Here is a 22,233-nt window from a genome sequence, read left to right as displayed (position 1 = left end):
CACACACCTCCGCTAGCTCCTATACACACACCTCCGCTAGCTCCTATACACACACCTCCGCTAGCTCCTATACACACACCTCCGCTAGCTCCTATACACACACCTCCGCTAGCTCCTATACACACACCTCCGCTAGCTCCTATACACACACCCAGTAACCTGACCACTGAGCTCTAGGTCCCTGTCAGTAGCTCTTGTGTCCCCGTCCGTGACTAGCTGTGTCCATGTCTAGCTCTGTCCATGACTAGCTCTGTCCATGTCTAGCTGTGTCCATGACTAGCTCTGTCCATGTCTAGCTCTGTCCATGTCTAGCTCTGTCCGTGACTAGCTGTGTCCATGACTAGCTGTGTCCATGTTTATCTCTGTCCGTGACTAGCTCTGCCCATGACTAGCTCTGAGTCGCGTGTCCATGTTCCTCTCAGGCTCTTGTGGGGGACAAGACGCTGGCCTTCTGGCTGATGGACAAGGAGATGTACACCAACATGAGCTCCCTAATCCCCATGACCCCCGTCATCGACCGAGGCATGCAGCTGCACAAGATGATTCGTCTGCTCACTCAGGCTCTGGGCGGAGAAGGCTACCTCAACTTCATGGGTGAGTCGCCATGGAAACGCCACAGGTGCCACACACAAACACACGTGAGTGAGGGGCGACACAGCACACACAACGCACACACACACACACACACATCTTCAGTGGTCGTCAGTGGAAGTTGTCCTCTGCATTTATCCCATACAAGCTGTCCTCCTCCAGCGTCAGCCAGGAGAAGTGGCATAGCTTTGTCAGTGGCGCCCGGGGACCAGGTGGTCAGTCCAGGTTCCTGGTCAGGGACAGGACTGAAGAGCATCTGTTCTTCTGAATGTTTTTCATATTGGGTTCTTTTGGGAGGAAACCCTTGCGAACACGGGGAGAACATGCAAACTCCGCACAGAAAGGCCCGGAGACCTTGCTGTGAGGCCACAGTACTGCCCCACCGTGCCACACGTGAGCGATTTTGGGGTTTGGGGTGTTTCGCTTAAAGGACCATACCAGTCTAAATATGATTTATATCCATCCATATTATAGACCATACCGGTCTATAATATGATATACGTATAAAAAATATGATTTTTATATGTATATCATAGTACTGCAATCCATTTTCCGAAGTGAAGTTCACGTAAAAATTTTAAAAAAGCTAAAAATGAGCATTTTCGCGTTTTACTTACATTTCAAAAGTTGAACGTGATGGCTTCGAAACCTATTTTTAAATTGTTCCCTTGTTGTGCTGACAAACTCACCCCGGTTAGTTTCAAATAATTTTCAGTAGTTATTATTTTAGTTTTTACCCTCTTTGCACAGCCTACGCCAACGGTCTGTCTTCTTCCTGTTTACATGGCAGCTGTTGCTAGGAGCGCTGGGTAGAGAATCTAGCGTAGGTGTATTAGAGAATATAGCGCAGGAGTTCAACGGATTCAAACTAAAATAATATAACATGAAAACTACTGAAAATTATTTGAAACTAACTGGGACGAGTTTGTCAGCGCAACGAGGGAACAATTTAAAAATAGGTTTTAAAGCCATCACGTTCAACTTTTGAAATGTAAGTAAAACGCGAATGTGAAAATATCTTCTAACGTGAGCTTTGCTTCAGAAAATTGTCTGCGGTAATGTAATATGACTGGTAATGTGACTAGTTTAAGGAGATCAAATCATATTTAGACCGGTATGGTCCTTTAAGGACACTTAAGGAGCTTGAACCGGGGACCTTCCGATCCCCAGCTGGCCACTCTACCTCCCGAGTTACGTGCCGCCCCTGTGAGTTTGATTAAATCATTGACATGTATCTAGTAGTTAAGAGGTTGAGTGTCATCCACATTCATCATGACGTGAGATCTTGGTTTCTTTGGCCGATGTCTCTCTAGGTCGTCCTTGGCTGAGTCCTCTGTCTGCGCTTCCAGTCATCCCCATACCTCCACACGTCTTTAGGACATCCACGTATGTTAGTGTGGGACGCCCTCGTGATTAGGGATGAGACGGTATGGATTTTTGCATTACGGTACGGTACGGTACGGTATCTAGTTACAAGGTACGGTTTACGGTATCTCACGGTATACACACAGGCGTTTGAATAGGCTGAGTTCTAGAGCCCTACAGTGCAACACATGATGGAAAATACACACTATTGTAATTAAGATCAGTTTAGCAAGCTTATATTAAATTACAAAATTAACTGTTGCAATCAACTTGAAATGTGAAGTTTCAGCAGCACATTATTGTGTAATACTGTAAACGTAATACCGTAAACACAGGGAATGTCACGGTTCTAATACCGTGGACATTTTATACCGCTGTTCACGGTTTTACGGTATACCGTCTCATCCCTACTTGTGATCGATGCCCGTGTGTCGTCTCCCACAGCACCGGTTTGCTGGCTGGCAGCTCATGGTGACTCTGGCAGTGACCAGTCAGCCTCATTCTCCTGGTTGCTATGTTCTCACTCACCCTTGGCGGCCCCACATACAGATGCTTGTTGGTAACATGCTGATTGATGTTCAGTACTGCACGCAGCATTCTGGTGTAGCAAACAATACAGTAACCCATCTCGAGAACAACATCTTCTTTGTTGAAAGCAGAGAGTGGGTATGGCGTGGAATGCGAACGAAAACAGAGGTAAATGGACTGCACTTATATAGCGCTTCTATTCAAAGCGCTTTATAACCTCTCATTCACCCATTCACACACACATTCGGTAGCTGCCATGCAGGGTGCCATTCTGCTCATTGGGAGCAATTTGGGGTTCAGTGTCTTGCCCAAGGACACTTCGACATGTCATCAGGAGGAACTGGGAGTTGAACCACAGACCCTAGGATCATTGGACGCACACCCTACAAACCCTACCCTACAAACATGAGATGGTTGTACTGTATGCACAATGGACCTCATTCCTGAACGCAGTTAAGAAAAAGTTCAGAAGAAATTTCTTCTTAACTCCACTTATAAAGTTCCCAGGACAATTCTGGAATTCCTGAATGGTTTCTTATCTGGGATTTGGTCTTATCTAAGAACAGGATTTAAGAACGCGGAAATGCAGTCGTAGGTAGGCCAGATTGGAGTGCGCCCATGTTCGCAAGAGCTGAATTTATGAGAAATCCAAGGTGATTGCATTCACATCAATTCTACAGACATCCTAGGCTTGAAATAATAATAATAATAAATATGAGAATATGTGTACCATTTCCAATTACGTTTCACATTTATAGTCATGATTCTACGAGGCATAAAATAAATAAAAGCTTTACACAAACACTGCAAATGGCAGTGAATGAATAAATAAGCTCTAAACTCTGTCGCTATACTCAGACTCGGCACAACAGCACCTTATATTCCATAGTCGTCAGAATGGACACATCTACATTTTGTAAATAAACATGTGAATATCCATAACTAAAATATATGATATGGGCCTACATAATATAGATAGGGCACATCAAGATCCACAAGTAGCCTACTCATGCATTTAACTAAACTGTACAAATTAATCTGCTCTCAGCACATCCGATCCCTTTCATGTAGGCTATATATTTTGCCTTTTGTATTAAAAGTCCATATACCGTCTTGTTTTCGATTGTTATTTTGTATTGGTTTTTCCACCTTGCTTAAGCTTAGTGTGCACGTTATAAGAGCCAGTGGAGAAACATCTGCTCATTTTACTGGTATGTTGCGTGACGAATAAAACGTTTAATTTGCACGTGAACTTGACATTTAAGAAGACGCTTAAGAAAATGTTCAGGAATGAGGTCCAACGCTCTTTTATATGCAGGCAACAAGAGGCCAGTTCTAACCAGCCGGACAACATACAGTCTCTTAGGAGTTCAACTAAGGTCTTGGTAATACAGAATTTCCATTACGCTACATGTCTGTCTGACTACATACTGTATTCTTTCAATAGTGATTTATGGCAGTTTGAAGATAATCATCAAAGTTTCTGAGGAGATTTTTTGATAACTTTCACACCCCGCGGCCCAGAGCTCATATGCTGGTGTTGAAATACAGAAGGCTCTGCTAGAATCAGATGGGAACTGGTGCTCGGTTGCTGCTGAAATTAAACCTTTCTTCCTCATCAGGTCTGGTTCATGTTTTGGATGTGTCTGGGCCCGCTGCTTTAATAAAGTGCTGTAGTTAATGTTGGCAAATTGACCTTGACTGAGGGGACTGGCTGCTCCACAGTAGTCCAGTCCAGTGTGAAGCTGAAGCACAGGCTCGGGCCTTGGCCTGGTCATCCACAGCGCTGGAGCTCCACCTGCTGAATACTCTCACATTACAGCTAATAAGACATTAAAGTCTGTCAGAATTAATGGGGAGGTTTTTTTTTCTTCTCAAATAAACGCCAAAAGCAGAGACTGAAGTTCATCTCCCTGCTTCCAATTTGGTAACCTCGGCAACCACCACCTCAGGTCTTCTTGGAGGACAGGTCAGTTAGGAGGACAGAACAGTTGGAAGGAAAGGTCAGTTAGGAGGACAGAGCAGTTGGGAGGAAAGGTCAGTTAGGAGGACAGAACAGTTGGACATTGTGACTTTGCAAAGCTGAGGAGGCAGTTCAGCATGATTGCGATGCTTAAGCAAAGAAAAAAAATGAAAGTAAACACGAGATGACACGCCATGTCAGTGGATCAATAGCTGTAGTCATTTAGCCAGTGCTGAGCAAAAACAAATTGTTTGAGCAAGCAAATCAATTGGCGCTGCCTAGCCTGGAGAAACCCGTCTGTTTACGCATGGCCAACAGCAGACAGCTACAGGGAGAGCACACAGGCTCCAGCAAGGGTGTTTGCTATTGTAGGAGTGTGACGATACACTCAGCTCACAATACGATACACGATATTAAGTTCATAATAATACGATACAATATTATGGCAATGTGTTTTAACAAAACTTGAATGATGAATATATGACTGGAAAAATCGTATTTTGGGATCATTAGCTGTGTTCGGAATCGCTCCCTATTCACAATATAGTGCACTATATAGGGCGTCAGCCATTTTGTTTGTAGTGTCCGAATTCTCCACAGAATTTTAGTTCCCTATATAGTCCACTATTTATTACCCACAATTCACCTTGATTTACAGGGAACAGTACATGTACCCTACATTTTCTCCGTTCCCTAGGTAGTTCACTACATGGTGAACCCTATATAGGGAATAGGGAGTGAGGGAACGAGGGAGCGATTCCGAACACAGCTCATGTGTTTGTGTAGCTTCCATGACGTTGCCTTGATTGGCAAGGGGCGCACCTGTGGCCTAGTCTACTTGATTGACATGTGTTGTCTAATTGATAAGGAGGACACTTTTTGTAATCTCATATGATTTATTAGATCGCTGTACTAAGGCTCAACTGTTTCTTGTCGCTGAGTATTATGGGATAGAGATAGTGAATGTGTTACAGCCTGGGGTTTAGGCCTGTTTTGGGTCTAATTTGGTAAAAATGACAATTTTGCCAAAGCCTGCTAGGGAGGCTTCTCCCAGTTTGGGTGAGGGAGTGTGTCCTGTGATAAACCCTAGTCTCACCATTGAGCTACAAAAATAATTGCACCGCAGATAGACCATGAGGAAATGAAAATTGAAAATGACTTGAGACTTTGGGAAAAAAACGAGGCATGAACTTGAAATGGAGAAGGAAAAAATAAGGCAGGAAAATGAGAGGTCTTGATTAGATTTGCATTGCGAGTGGTTTGATTAAGGAGGGTGTACTCACCGGTGATGCTGTAGGTGACGAGGCTTCTGGGGGGACTTCCCACAGCTCCTTTATTATTCGCAACTTGCGCCTGTTACCAAAGTTTAACGAGAAGGACCCAAAGCCGTTCTTCTCTTTGTTCGAGCATGTCGATGACACACGAGGGCGGCCCGACGCAGAGAGCACACTTATTACTGTGTTTTTACAGGAACGGCTCTGGAGGCGTCTTTGTCTCTAACTCGGGTCGATTGTCTGAGCTATGCTGAAGTGAAGCCTGTGGTTCTTAAGGTATACGAGCTGGTGCCGGAGGCCTATCGTCAGCACTTTAGAAATTGGAGAAAGAATAAGAATACTGGAAGTAATTAGTGGCTATGCCTCTCTTTTTAGCGATATCCGTACCCCCACACGGACTCTTAATTTAGCAGGATATCGATGTGGGTGTTGCTCGACCTATCCGGCAGTGAGTGAACCCTGCGAGTGGAGCGCTGCATTGACCCGGTGGCTTCAGCGAAGTTCATTAGCAAATGTGATCTTCTTAAAGTCTATTGGCGTTGGCGCCGTTGACCCAGAGAGCCTTTGAGATCTGGGCTTTTCTAACACCGTCTGGCCTGTATAACGCTCTGCTCCACCGCCTGGCTGGTACAAGCCTCACCGCTGACCTTGCCAAGTGTGAGTTTGTGAAGGCGTCGGTGAGGTCCCTCGGTCAAGTGGTCGGACATGAGGAGGTTTCTCTGGTCCAGGATGAGGTGAGGGCGATTGAGCAGTACCCTAGCCCTACCACTAAGAAAGAGCTGCAGACGTTCTTGGGCCTAATGAGCTATTACCACAGCTGCAGGAATTTCTCCACGGTAGTGACACGGGAGTACTGAGTGTCAGCAGGCGTTTGACAACGCTAAAGCTCTCCTGTGTGTGCTGCTCCAGTTTGGGCTGTTCTGCTGATGTGGATGCCAGTCATGTGGGTGCAGGGGCAGAGCTCCTGGAGAAGGATGAGCTGGGCATTGGAAGGCCGAGCACTTCTTTAATTCATAGCAACTGAATTATTCAGTGATGGAGAAGGAAGCGCTCACCTTGGTCTGGGCCTTGTATCATTTCGATGTATTCTGTATCTGGTTTGTGGTCTGGCTCCTGTGACCGTCTATACAGACCATGACCCCTTGACCTTCCTCAACTGCCGGAAGTGTCCTAACCAGAGGCTCATTCGTTGGTCCTTGCTACTGCAGTCATGTTAACCGAATCCCAAATCGCGCACTTAGGCGAAAGTGCAGAGCACTCGCGGCCTTGTGGCCTTACATGTGCATTCCCGCTAAGTCCACAAGGGCTCAGGGTAGTCCACAAAACGGAATTGCTAGGTCCACAAGTGCGCCACTGCCGCCATTTTGCGCACTTTAACCGCACTTACCGAAAGTCCGCAATTTCACGGACTTAGGAGCAGAAAATACCCACAGTCCACCGCGTCTCATGTGACACAGTGCTTGAGTGCATCCGAGTCATGATCCGAGTGCATCACACATAAATGATGACATTTGCCGATAACACATTTATCTTGAAATCCACATGCTGCAAACATATCCCACCCAACATAATTTTTTAATTATTATTAAAATTAAAACAGACGTCAATCGGTCAATTTGCAGAGCCGAGCTTAGAGCTGAGGAGAGCGTCAGAGCAGCCTCTGCGTCGGAGGCACGCGGCAGCCAATGAAAACGAAGTGGGAGGGGCATTGAGCTAAACTGGCTTGGGAATCGTTGGCACGCCGCTGGAAGTGCTGTCCCATTTAATTCACGGCCCTGCACCCTCTGGCCCTTCCAGCTGACGTCATTTAAGTGCTCAGGCCTCAGGCCGCAAGTGCGAGGGGCCGCAAGAGTGGTTTGCGCACTCAGATTGGGATTCAGCTATACTCTGGACATTCGGCACATTAAGGGGAGGGACAACTTCTACCCCGTGCAGTTTTCCTAGGTTTCACTAGTGTCCCATTGGGGGCGCTGTCTCTGTGGTGGGGGGTGTGACGGCCCTCTGGCCCTGTATGGGTAACCTCTCTTGTTCCCCGTTTCCTGGCCAAGCAGTGGGCGGGACTGGAGCCCAATCAGGACAATTGGGGACAGCTGCCTGGTTGCGCTCCAGCCCATAAGATCACTCCTTTTGGCTTTTTTTTTTGTTACCCTACACCATGCAACACTCTCTTCACCATACTGGCCACTGCATCCACTCACTCACACCACTCATTCAGTTATATACTTTACTTACGTATATTCAATTCTTGATTATTTTGATTATACATGATGTGTCTCCCTTTTTGTTATGGCCAAGAGCCAGGTCATCACAAAAGGCACGCAATGCAAAACAATGCTGTTGTTTGCCCTGTAGTTCAATTTTGTAATGTTATATAACTACAGTAGGACCCCACTCATCTGAACTTCAGAGATCCGAACCTCCCGGTCTACCGGACAGGCTTAAAACACCTTTTTTTTTTTTTTAGCCTGCTATCTGGTTACTGGTGGGATTTTCATTACAGTACTGTACCCTACTGTGAATAAAAACAGAACTGTATGTAGACCCATTGGCGATTTTATAGGGGGGGCAGGGGGGGCAAGGGCCCCCCCTGATTGGACAGCCCAACTCTGCTCAGATTCTTAAAAAAAAACAAAAAAAAACTTTTTTTTTTTTTTTTTACTAATCAACACAATTATAAAATACATAATTGTGGTTTGTACCAGTTTGTGTTAGATCATCATTCATTTTAAAAGTGTATTTATTACTTAAACTAGGCTACCTTTAAAAATATATATATATTCATAATCCACTAATGGCACAACTCGTCCGTCGAAAAAAATTAGATCTGACTGTACTGCTCAGTGCTCAACAAGCTACAACTAGCCAACCTGCTCATAATGGCAAAAAGAGCTATAAAAACAATTTACCACTTCTTCATAAAATAAAATAAAATCTGGCAATGCTAATGAAGAAGCTACCACTCGAAATGACAGCGCAGCAGGTGCAATCGAATGCAGAAGTGCTCCAGAGGCTATCGGAGCTAGCACTAGCACTAGCAACATCACCATCGGCGAGGAAGCTAGCACCAGCAGGCAGTTGCAGTTTGATGTTGTGATGTTGGGTATGGCCTAGTGCTTGGTCATAAAGTCATATTGACTCAGCAAACACGTAACGTCAGGGAGACGTTCAGATCATGTCTTAATAACGTCCGTCGGTCCAGAACCCCATTTGTACGTCTGCTGTACCCCTCAATATTCAAACGTCTGGCTTGGACCCCTCTAAGACGTCTGTGGACGTGCAAAACGGGTCCAATATCTGAACGTAAAAAAAAACATTCATTCTGGCTCCTAATTGGATGTCTTTGGACGTCCGAAAAAGACAAAAAAAGACGTCTAAAATACGTCTTTTAGACGTGTCTTTGCTCAGTGGGGACATTCTCGTGGTGTCTAGATGAAGTTTGATGTGTTGTACATATTGAATTGTCATACGGATTTCTTATTAGCATACTGTTCACAACTGGTATTCTTTGTAAATAGATGGGACGAGACGGCAGAACATTTTTTTTTTTTTTCTCACGTCAAAATGTTGCCCCCCCTACTCTCAGAGGGTAAAATCGCCTATGTGTAGACCTACATGTTGCCTGTAGGCTGTAGCCTACTGTCACGTTTCATTTCTTTGTTACTCTAATGTCGAGCGCAAAACGCAAACGAGTCTGCTGCGCGAGAGCTGCATTCCTTGGTAGCCAGAAAGCGCGTCAGCAACCTGAAGCAGAGGAGCGTCGAGTCATTTTTCGTTCCCAGTTAATGGACTTCAGGAACACAGACGTGTTGTGGGCATGTAGATTAGCCTACTAGACCTACTGTATTTGTTAAATAATAGCCTAAAGCCTAGGCCACGTTAGCCTACATCGGATGTTTTAGAGACTTTCTTTTAGGCTACAATAGCCTAAGACACGACAACTTGTCTGTCATTTCATTTATTTATTTATTGATTATCATTTGCTCTAATTGTTCTAATGTTGGGTTGTTTTTAGGCTATAGGCTACCATGTTGTTCTGTGTATACAGTAGCCTATCGATGCAGCGTACGCCTCATTTGAGAATAAAGTAGGCTACTGTATTTGATCGAAGCTGGCACTCAAGTGGAAATTCGGTTATTTTATTATAGGCTACTGTAGGTCTATTATAGGCTAGGCTATATGAGTTTAGTTGGCTATTTGATTGCAATTTTGATGCCTTTTCACAAATAATTAAGGGTATTTATTGGTCTATTATGAGTCTATGTGAAACAAGTATACCACTTATTGAATTTGGTGCATTTTAACATAAGTTTCAGTCATCCGGACATTTCAGAGATACGAACGACCTTCGGTCCCGTTGGGTTCGGATAAGTGGGGTCCTATACATGTATATACACGCTGTATATTGTCACACCCTTAGTGTTTGACAACGCTGAGGAAGGCCATGCAGGCTGAAAGGTGTGTTGTCTGTCTGCCCGTGCCATGAGCTTGTATTAAAATTGTCCTGAAGTTTGGATTACATGTGAGTGCTGGTACTTCATTTTATCACACCCATAATGTGCAGTCCCCCAGAGAGACCCCACACACACACACACACACACATTGTTGCATGAAATGAGTGGCATGGCAGCCATGAAACACTCCAGTGGGTTTCCCAAACTCCCAACCCCCCCCCCACACACCCCCCCAATCCGGGGATTATTTATATTATAGATTTTTAGCGTTACATCAGCAGGTGCACACAGAGTCCAGATTACCTGGCCGAGTCCAGTATGCAGCTTCAGTGGTGGCGCTGACGCGACTCAGCCAAGCAGGATCCAATATGCTTTTATTTGTCACATGTTCTGTACAGTCAAGGTGAAATGTTGCTGCCGGCTCCAAGATTATGCTCATTACAGAAAGTCCAATACTCATTTACAAATCACAAATTCACAAGTTAGAAATATACAAATTACACTAGAAATACTAGTTCTATAAAGTATAAGGATAAAGATAAGATATCAGTCTGGATGGATTATGTACATGCTATATACTGTATGGATAGGAATAAATAAATATCCCGAGGGGGGGCAAGGGTGTGTTAGGTACAGTCTATAGCTACTGTAAAAAACAATCAAATAGCACAATCTATGTGGAGCCGACACGACGGCTGCAGATTTGGTCCGCGCCATCTTTGATCATTTGCTGCTCTGTATTCACTCCCAGTTACTGTACGTTGCAGGAACATCTGGCATCTGGTCCACGTCCTGTAGCAGGTGTGGTCACGATACCGATCCCACCCCCACTGTTCCTAATGTGGTTACACGCCCTCCCCCCGCACGCTGTGAGACAGAGCATGTGTGAAATATGCTTGGTGATAACCAGGACACGTCCGTGGGTTGTTTTGTGCGGTGTGCTGCGCTTGAGACCCATGCTGACCCCCTGACTCCTTGATCTCCCTGGAATCCCTCCTGTGGAAAACACATTGATCCCAGGCTGCTAATTACTGTGGGGCCTGTTCCTCTGGCAGGCCTTATCTGATGCAGCCTGTGAGGAGGGGAGAATGGGAGGTGCCCGCCAGTGCGAGCTGTCTTGACACAGCCTCATGTGAATACATTGCTTGTGTCTTCTCTATTCTCGGGGGATGCTAAGAGCTTGGACAGCAGCGGGAGAGACACTACAGGGCATCGTTCTCTCTGGAATGACAATGTGCATGGTATAACATGGCGTTGAGCGCTTAGTAGAGAGGGGCAGACCTTTAGAAAGAAACTTATTAGAAAATCTAGACCATTGCTGGACTCTAGAAAATGGGTTAGTGCGATTAGTTCTATGCTATTTAATTGTTTTTCCCCAAACAGAATTAAATATATATATATATATATATTATACAATAATATAATATAATGAAATATAATAGAATTATTTTGTCCTCAACATGTAGGCAGACGAGCAGAAGAAAGCAGGACTTGCATGAGAAGAGTTCCCAGTGATACAACAAGCTTTGCTGGCGCTGAGAGCCTTAGTCTCCAAAGAGAACCATGGATTTAGATGGAGGGCCTTCGCCTCGGGATCCGAAAATGCAGACCCCAATCCACATACAATAACCCCTGGCTGGAAAGCCTGACGTTGCTTTGGCCATAAGTGGCAACATCAGGTCTTCTAACCATGGGTTATTGTCTGTGGAGTGACGTCTCATTACTCACTATTCACCACAGTGCCAGAACGTGTAATAGAAATAAAACTGATCTAGTCAAAAAAGGATTTACCAAGTTTCGCTCAAAAGGTTTAGTCTGGTTTATTGTGAAAAGCATACGAGCGCAAGGACTTCCTGAACAACGCAACAAGGGTGGTATCCAGCGAAGTGCCGGCTCTGTCTTTTGCTGTGCCTTATATGCAGTCAAACACAGGTACGGTGCTTCCAGGATGTGATTGGCTACTCCATTGTACGTCATATGAAATGGCAGGCGTGGCCAAGAGTACAGACATGTGACATGAGAAAAAGGCGGCAATTGGGGACAAAGGATGACAAAGGATGGTTATTCTGTTGTAGACAGATGGCCTTCTGGAAGCCATTTTGTATGTTAGCACAGCTATGTGAATATTTGATGAATTACAAAAGGAGTGAGAGGACAAAGGTTTAAGGTGTTTGGATGTAAATTCCACAACATTCCCCCATTTGTGCCTGAACAGGCACACAAAAATAAAATATAAAATCCAAACACAAAGTGTAAACATTCAGCTATGCTATACATGTGGAAAGGAAATAATCTCTCCACTAGGTGGAGCAAAAAAAAAAAAATATATTTTTATTTTTTTGTGAAATATTTAACAAAAAAATAGATTATTTTCTTTCCACGTGCAAAATCACGCACCAAAACCCCTTGTTTCAGAAATATGACAGGAAACAAGGTAAAAAAGATGACATGATTATATACTATTTATAGTCTAAAAGTGGACAACCATTCACTAAAAAAAAAAACTTGATTTTAGAAGTTTGAACAAGGCAAAAAGATGAATGGTTATTAGTGTAAGAAGGGCAAAAAACCTCTTGGTCAATTTAGAGGAAAAACCCAAACGTATTTATCAACTCATGTTTCAACCATTGTAACTCTTGTAAACAAATATATTTTTTTAAGATAATTTCAAAGTTCATTCACTCTTGTTGTGAATAATCGCATGTAATTTCCTCTGGATCATAGCTTCCATGTTTGCGTCTCTGAATGTTTAATGTAGGTTCCAGTGTGTGCGGTTAGAGGTGCAGTCATTGCTGTTGAGATTGTCCACGTTGTCATACCACAACCACGAGAAGGAGGTGACCGGCAAGGTCAGTCTCCGATTGCTCATCAGAGGAGAGGAGAGTGTGGCGGTGACCGTCAAGGTCACTCTCCGATTGCTCATCAGAGGAGAGGACAGTGTGGCGGTGACTGTCAAGGTCACTCTCCGATTGCTCATCAGAGGAGAGGACAGTGTGGCGGTGACTGTCAAGGTCACTCTCCGATTGCCCATCAGAGGAGAGGACAGTGTGGCAGTGACCGCTTTGCCCTTGAGATCTCTGGTTCGGCTGCATGGACCGTCCTCTCAGCTACTTTTGACAGCTATTCCACACAGGCCAGAATGCCCTGGTGCTGATTGTTCCATCTTTGACGGGTAGGTTCACCCCGCAACATCTACTTCTCTTCCATGTTTTCTGGCCTGTTCTCAGGCTGCTCATCTGCTCCTTGATTTGGGACGCAACGGCGTCGAAGTTTCTCTCAGCTACTCTGGCAGCCGTCTGCGTGGTGAGTGGAATCTGGTACGGCCCCAGGTCGCGGATCAGGACCCAACGGCCTGGTTGGAGATAAGAAGAAGCCCTCTCTGGCGTCCGGAATGGTCGCCTTCCTTAGTTGGGACTTCATACGGGGAGCAGGCCGGCAATGTCTTTGAGAGACATGGAAGGAGAGACCTGTGGATCCACAGATGAGAGAGACAACAGAGACAAAACAGAAGAGCAAAAGGAGAGTCCTCTGGTCTGGTCTCCCTGTTCCCCTCTTTGAGTCCTCTGGTCTGGTCTCCCTGTTCCCCTCTTTGGTCAGGAACGGTTATCAGCAGTCTGTTGGAGATACTCAGAAACATGGTTAAGTGCAAGCTCCTGCTTTGGGGAAAAATTGTGTTATTCAGTCAGGAAAACTTAAACAGGGTGTCTGTTCAAGTGTCATTAGAGCCAGTCGGGCTCGTCAGTCTATGTAGTTTGTCAGTGGGGAATCTAGCTTCTGTCCATTTACCGAATCGGACAGTAGCAGGGATCTAGGCTCTGCAGTAGCCTACAGTGACATCAGGGGCAGTGTAAGAATGACTTTAACACGCCCAGTCCCCAGTCATGATCAAAGCAATTGGATTTTGCTCTAGAATTTCTCTCACGATTTTATGAAATAAAAATAAAATAAACACATTCTCGTCTCAACAAAATAACGCCCACTCCCCCTCCCTCCCCCCTAAGGGTGGAAACAAATTCCCTGAAGTCAGGATAAAACAGAGATGGGGGGAAAAAATGCATCACTCAAATAAAATGAAACTAAAATGAACTCGCTTCATTTACAATTAACAAAACATCAATTATCAATTAATCAAAAAATCAATCAAAGCTTAATTTGTATAGCTAATTATTAAATATTGTATATCTAAACTTCCCTCTTCTGCATTTGAGGACAGAGTATTGGGCACGCTTCGGACAAAATGGTCTCTTCCCTATGTCATACTTATCTGTCGCTCACGGTGAGTCGGTGACATGGCGTTGGCCCTGCATCCCACGAACCACAGGTGTCGCCCATCTGTAGGGAAGCAGGCCGGTAACCTCCATCTCCACCTCCGGTCCTGTGCCCGTCTCCTGGTTCGGCATTCACCCATCACTCCCGGAACGACAGTTGTCTGTAAAACACTCAGAAAAACACTCAGCCCCGATGAATGTGCCTCAAACTGTAAACATGAGATATTTAACAAAAACATTAAACACATACAAATAACCAAATCATCACACAGCAACAAAGCAAATCGGGGGCCAGAGGTTACTAGCACATAGCCCCATCGAAAGAGAACAGCCCTCAGCGCTGTCTCATATCCTCTTCCCATGCTGGAGCAATCTTCAGACATCAAACCCCCCGGTGTCGCAGTCCTCTCTGACACCCAGAGAGCAATGTCCGTAGCAAGATGGTAAGCTCACCCCGTCTGAAACAGGGAGAACACTCCAGAAATGTCCAAGAATGACCCTCAAGTCATTCGTGACTCCACACAGTTCATAGCTTCATGCTGGCGAGGGGCAACCACTCCTTGGTAGCCCACACAATGCACTCCAGGAAAATCTGAAAACATCAACACAGAACTTCACAGAAACAGAACATCCTATAGAAATAGACTAAACCTAAATTACTACAAAACAGAACAATCTAACCAAGGAGCCGTGTACACACACCTGAATCAAAAACACAGGTGAAATGTAGGCGACATCCTTAAGCTTGATCGAACAAGAAACCCTAAACAGAAATGACATATAATGCTAAACATCCAGTAACCTCATGTTCCTACATATATCAGAAAGAGATAGACAAGACAAACAACAGTTAACAGACAAACAACAGGTTCCAGGCAGTCCCCAGGAAGGCACGATCCAGGCTCCTCAAAGACCTGCCGCCCAGGGTCCATAGCACCTGAAAAATAACACTCAACACAGACTGGGGTCAATAGCAGAGGGGAAGGCCTAAAGCCAACTCCTCACAAACACATCATCATTATGTGAATGAAATTCATACAGTAGAATGCATAAACGAACAGCTTATGGCCATTCATTGACTATTGAAACATAAACTCCTGAATCAAAGCGAAAAACATAACCTAAACTCAAACACCTATTCAAAACCTGTCAGACTTTTGAGTTCGCACCAATACCTAAAAGATCATCCTCAGAAACATTCTCAACAACTTAAGACTCAAAGGCTCTACATCTATTTCATCCTCCCACCATCATGCACAAACCTTACATCCTCAGCTACATCTGTCTTCTCCTGTTTATTTACCTTAAAAAAAATGGCTCTATCTTGGCTAGTTAAAATCTCCCTTGTGGGTTGTTCAAGGGAACTCCAGCAGGTGGCGCTCGACCCCAAATCTGAGGCTCTTCCTTTTCATTCAGCTTGCGGTAACTGTGACACCGTTCAATCCAGTGGCCATACTGACCACAATGGAAGCATGAATCGTCTCTATCTTCACTTCGATGATACCTTTTTCCTCGCCTAACCCTACCAGAACGCTTCCTATTGTTTCTCTGTCGCCACTGTGGTCGTTGTTGGTTCCAAATTAAACTTAGCCTCAGATATAGCTCTAGCCAATTCTTACTTCCTGATCTGTTCTTGTTCGGTGTAATACCTCGTAGAAAGGGGCGCGCTTAACTCGTATTGTAGAGGGGAGAGAGAAGGGACGTGGCTAATGGCGGGACAGATTTAATTTTAAATCAGAGTTATTCTGCTGGGGAAATGGCGGAGAGACCGTCTGCTGAACTCCCAAATCTTAAAAGCAGACCAGTCTATAGAATTAACAGGCTTTTCCCTTAACCTAGACATCTCAAACACCTCTAGCTGAGCCCGAATCTTAGCTAAAAATTTAACACTAAATGTCAGATGGGGATGTAAGAAATCGAAAATGCTTTAGCGCATAACGAAGTCTGCCAACAAACGCTCGCAGAATAATGCTTCAGCGCAACAATCTCATCAGGGCTAAACAAATTGCAAGCTAGCAGTAGGATCCCTAATAAACACGACGCAGCCTAAAACCCCAAAACAGCAATGAAAGGAAACCTTATAGTTAACTCACGGCGGGAAAGAATACAATTTCGAAAGAAACAAAGACACATTAAACCGCTAATTAACTCACCCAGCAACTGATGCTTTGTTCTCCCTCTGGCTCGATGGCGGTTCACCGGGAGAGCGGAGTAGTAGTTGTTGTTTCCTTTTGTCTCCCAGACAACCAGCTAGCCTACTGGAAATCTAGCAGTTACGAATTTAACAGTCTAAACAGTGTACAAAATACTTACAATACTTTACCTGGATCAATGGCGCGCTTAACAAACAATACAAGGCAAGAGCCGAAGCTCAAACAGTAAACAACAAAACGAACAACCCCGTGCAGGGACACAGAACACAAAAGACGAACAAAAGGCCCACGTTACAACAAGCAAAAACCATATGCCTGCCTGCCCGGCTGAACCACCAGCCTCTTGGTTGGAAGCTACCCAACCACCCGGGATAAAGGGGAAAACGTTTTTCCAAGAAACGCGGATTGGACCCACCAATCACTCCCAGTAGCTACCTTCGCTGAGAAAAACATTCAACGGTACAACCTTCGCTGAGAAAAACATTCAACGGTACAACTCCTGCGACCGGCCAAAGGGAAGCCCGTTCTGTGCCAACTTTGGCGTATTAACTAGACCAAACTCACACTTCTTCTGAAAGGCATATACCCTAGTAACGAAACAAGGACGAAGTCAAAGAACAATACAATATAATATATCTACTGTTGTTCACAACTCCTTAGATAGTTACTAAAAATCCACCCCGGGGGTTTCTGTTTTCAGAACACGCCAGACCAACACAATCCGAAACTAAACCAAGGCAAATACAACTCAGAACCATAAGAGGGTTTGTTTAAACGTACCTGTGAGCTTCAAGAATCCAGTGGAAGAACTGAGGAAATAATCTCGGCGTGCGCTCTGGCGCAAGAGAGAAGATTGACTTTCCAAGCCCACTATGGACCGACACGTCTGCCGACCAGTTCATCCACTGGAATCCCGAAGCAACACGCAGGCAGTCCTCCCTTTTCATCCGCGTCACCAACTGTAATAGAAATATAACTGATCTAGTCAAAAAAGGATTTACCAAGATTCGCTCAAAAGGTTTAGTCTGGTTTATTGTGAAAAGCATACGAGCGCAAGGACTTCCTGAACAACGCAACAAGGGTGGTATCCAGCGAAGTGCCGGCTCTGTCTTTTGCTGTGCCTTATATGCAGTCAAACACAGGTACGGTGCTTCCAGGATGTGATTGGCTACTCCATTGTACGTCATATGAAATGGCAGGCGTGGCCAAGAGTACAGACATGTGACATGAGAAAAAGGCGGCAATTGGGGACAAAGGATGACAAAGGATGGTTATTCTGTTGTAGACAGATGGCCTTCTGGAAGCCATTTTGTATGTTAGCACAGCTATGTGAATATTTGGGGGAGGTGATGAATTACAAAAGGAGTGAGAGGACAAAGGTTTAAGGTGTTTGGATGTAAATTCCACAACAAACGCTGCTTGGGATTTTATTTATTTCAGTTTGCAGTGTAGTACGTGCTTGTGCAGCCCTCTCATCTCTGCCGTTTTCATTTTCATTATTGAGCTAGCTGTGCCAGCCATGACAAACATGTAAAAAAGATTCGGATTGCGATACATTTCACAGGAGAGCATACTGAGACTGGTAAGATTACACTCTGTGCTTCCCATCTCAGAAAAGCACCTTTGTCACAGTTGTTCCAACTCATTTACAGGTGTCCCATTGACTTCCATTGTAGCCCAGTGAGAGCCTGCAGGAAAACTGCAGCTAACTCAATACTGGAACGACCAAGGAAATTATGATCTCTACAGCATGTTTCAGGTGCATGGTAGACACAAATAGGGCTAAATGTCCAAAATAGCGCACTACCCCTTTAAGTCTGCAGCATGGATTTTGACCGGCTAGAAGAGATGACGTGTCCTTAATGATGTTGGTGACAATGGATATTTTTCCATATTATATCAGAGCCCATTGTAATATTTCCCTGTGGGAGACATCGCCTGGCTAAAATATGAGGCACAAATGAGGTTTTAGTTGCGTAGCTCTGAAAATCCATCATATTTCACCGTCCATGTGAATTATCCGGCGTGTTTCAGAGGAGGCTGATTACCATGGTGATTAATGCAGGCGTGTGTGAGGGGCGAAGGCGGCCGCAGCACTGTGGAGGAGAGCAGGAGGAGGAGGAGGAGGAGGAGAGGGCTAACCGCGACACCTCCAGGGGTGGACCTGACCTGTCTCTTTAAATAGAACCAGGAAGCCGAGTCCCAGCCTTCCACCGGGACCACTGACTGAACACTGACCATCTCAACTTGGCTGTAGTTCAGAAACAGAGAATAACGGGGAAACTGCTAATCACGTGAAGTAGAGGGAGATTAGCAGTGGTTCATTCATACAGATAATGAAGCAGATCTTTTTGAAAGCCTTTGTCAAAGCGTGGTTGTGAATGTGCGGCTGGAGTCTTGCTCAGCGGTTTGCAGACATGCCATGTTTGTCCTGGGTTGGTCAGCAAGCTTGCTGTGTGTGTGTAGGGGGGGGTGCTCGATGGGTGGAGTCTTCAGCTCAGCAGTCCATGGTAAAGTCAGATGCTCCCTCTACCTCTCTCTGGGGTGCTGGTCTGTACCAGGGTTAGGTTAGGGTCCACAGTCAAAGGGTAGGGTTAGGTTAGGGTCCACAGTCAAAGGGTAGGGTTAGGTTAGGGTCCACAGTCAAAGGGTAGGGTTAGGTTAGGGTCCACAGTCAAAGGGTAGGGTTAGGTTAGGGTCCACAGTCAAAGGGTAGGGTTAGGTTGGGGTTCACAGTCAAAGGGTAGGGTTAGGTTGGGGTTCACAGTAAATGGGTAGGGCTATGGTACTATAGGTTCTACCACTGTCTCTGAGGGACTGGACTTAATCAGAATTATCATGTCCGAGCAAGTCCTTAAAATGAGGAAGGCGCTTGCGTGGAAGACTCTGAATGGCCTGGCCAGCATGTGGAACTCCAATCCCCCCCGGCAAATCAAGCTCCACTTCTTCTGTGCGACGGTTCCATTCTCCTATATGGTGTGAATGCTGGACCCTGAAGCCCACCCGGCAGAAATCGGGTGTTACACCAGAATGCTGAGTGCAGTACTTATAACATAAACAAGTGTTACCAACAATCATCTGTATGAGGGGTCACCAAGGGTGATGGAGAAAATAGCAGCCAGGAGAATGAGTCACAGCCAGAGAGACCAGGAGCTTTCAGACAGCGAACAGGTGTGATGAGGTCATGCTTTCTTTTTCCAGTCAGAAGGCAAGCAGCAGTATTCTGCACTAGCTGCAAACACCAGAGTGAAGACTGATCTAAACGTATACACAAAGAATAGTCGAGCCACGACTTTATAAAAGCATGTACAATCCTCTCTAAGTCTTTAGGAGGGAGACAGACCTTGACCTTGGCTATGAGCCTTACCTGAAAAAGGAAGTTTTAACAACTAATGGTTTCTAAAAAGTGAAGGCACTGTCAAAACTAAAACCAAGGCTTTTTTACAGCAGAAACATTTTTGGAGGCTAGGGGCCCCAAAGCACCAGAAGTCATCCAAGAGAGGATGTCCAAACATAATGACCTCCATCTTGTTGTCATTAATTGAGGAAGTTATGGTCCATCCAGGTTGTTATGTCCTTGAGACAAGCTAGTAGAGGCTGCAGACACTCCTCGCATTTTGATTTTAAAGGTAGAGAGATCTGTACATCATCAGCATAACAATGGAAAGGAACATTATGTTTCTGGAGAATACCATTAATGATTTGCCTGGTTAAATAAAGGTTAAATAAAATAAAAAATAAAAAATAAAATAGGATGGTGTCCAGAATGGAGCGTTGCGGGACGCCACAGGTGAGTGAGGCCGTATCTGAGGAGCGATCCCCTAAATGGAGGAACTCCTGACCGGTACGACCGAAACCACTCGAGGGCAGCACCGAGTGCCTACACACTGTTCCAGACGAGATAAAAGGATCCCATATATATTCATCCTGACACTCATTTTCCAGAGGGAAGCAAAAAAAAAGGAGGAGGGGAGTGGATGGCCTTGTTTGGGCTGCTCGATGGCGCCCCCCGTGGGTTGTATCCGGTGGGGGGCAGTTCTGTGCGCTCTAGGGCTCTCCCCCACACCCCCCAGCCAGGGAGCTGGCTTCACTCAAAGTTTTGTTTTAATTCGTGGATCCGCTCCATGATCCAGATCCACTCCAAAATGTAATGGGTTCTAAGATGGCCCATGCTACAGTACACCCCTCAACCGGTAAACGAGCAAACGAACAAACACGCCACCAATGTCTGCTGCCGCTGGCATGGAGATAATAAACGAGAATGAGAAGGAGAATACATTAAAATACAAATATTTAACCTGAATGCTAGGTAACAATATGTTAGCTACTGTGTTCCCAGTTACCATTTATACCACATAATTAAACACACTGAATATTTAGCAGCAAGCTAGAGGAAAATGTTGATATAATGCTGCAGTTATTTGGTGTCTGAATGATCGGAAATGACAACAAACGTCCCCTCAAGTCAAAACAACTCGGAAAGTCGGCTGAAATTGTGTTACAGGACTTGCCGAATTGCCATAGACAGAAACATGGTGGATGAAAGTAATCGTTTGGTTTAATAAGCTTGTTTTCTTACTTGTACGGCTGTCAATTGTTGGAAAGAGCACTCTAGAATTGTTAGGATTTTTCGATATCACTTTATTTAATCATCTTGTGTTGTGTATTGCTGTGTCGTTCTATGTTGTGCTGTGCCGTGAGCTATTAGATACATAGAATTTCCCCAAGGGGATTAATAAATAAAGATTAGATGAATGTGTTGTAACACAAGCTCCTTCACAGACAAGTCTGATCAAGTGGGAACCTAATCATCAGATATATTGTACAATGTTTTCATCATCTTCCTCAAAGTTACACAAGTAAGAAAAGTAAGTCAAGATGAACATTTCTGAAGTAGAACATGCTACAGATACAGCACAACATAGAACGACACAGCAATACACTACACAATGGGTCATGGGTCATGACCGAAAGAATGAGATCACGGATACAAGCGGCTGAAATGATGAGGGTGGCTGGGGTCTCCCTGAGAGATCGGGTGAGAAGTTCAGTCATCCGGGAGAGACTCGGAGTAGAGCCGCTGCTCCTTTGCGTCGAAAGGAGCCAGTTGAGGTGGTTCGGGCATCTAGTGAGGAAGCCTCCTGGGCGCCTCCCTAGGGAGGTGTTCCAGGCGTGTCCGACTGGGAGGAGGCCGCGGGGTAGACCCAGGACTAGGTGGAGGGACTACATCTCCGCACTGGCCTGTGAGCGGCTAAAGATTCCCCAGGCAGAGCTGGTTGATGCTGCCAGGGAAAGGGATGTCTGGGGCCCCCTGCTGGAACTGCTGCCTCCGCGACCCAACCCCGGATAACTGGATGCCGATGGATGGATAGGTGGATGGAACATGCTACAGAAACTAGGAGCCCCATTAGAACATGTCTGATTTGAGCACAAATATGCAGAGTTCAACTAAACACTACAGGCATCCTTACTATAGATACAGTACACTGTAGGCAACATAATGAGACAGGGTTTTCAAATGAAGGGATTGTTAAGTTCTATAAACAATTCCCTGGATGACATTGGTATGTACAGTACGTCCTTCTGAGACGGACTGTCATTGTCCCCAGTCTGAGCTGTTATTCTGTCTCTCTACTATAC

General features: G+C 45.1%; 1 protein-coding gene across 1 annotated transcript in view; it reads left to right on the top strand.

The window, feature by feature from the left end:
• Positions 1–22,233, top strand: part of gbe1b (glucan (1,4-alpha-), branching enzyme 1b) — a 119,775-nt gene that overhangs the window by 65,776 nt on the left and 31,766 nt on the right. Inside the window, exon 12 of the mRNA XM_084446998.1 lies at positions 423–594. Coding sequence (XP_084303124.1) covers positions 423–594 — 172 coding nt within the window. The remainder of the gene's footprint in view (positions 1–422; positions 595–22,233) is intronic.

The sequence above is a fragment of the Borostomias antarcticus genome, assembly GCF_949987555.1.
Source record: "Borostomias antarcticus genome assembly, chromosome: 1".
Classification (NCBI taxonomy): Eukaryota; Metazoa; Chordata; class Actinopteri; order Stomiiformes; family Stomiidae; genus Borostomias; species Borostomias antarcticus.
The sequence above is the reverse complement of the archived record's forward strand: the minus strand, read 5'-3'. Positions and strand labels throughout refer to the sequence as shown.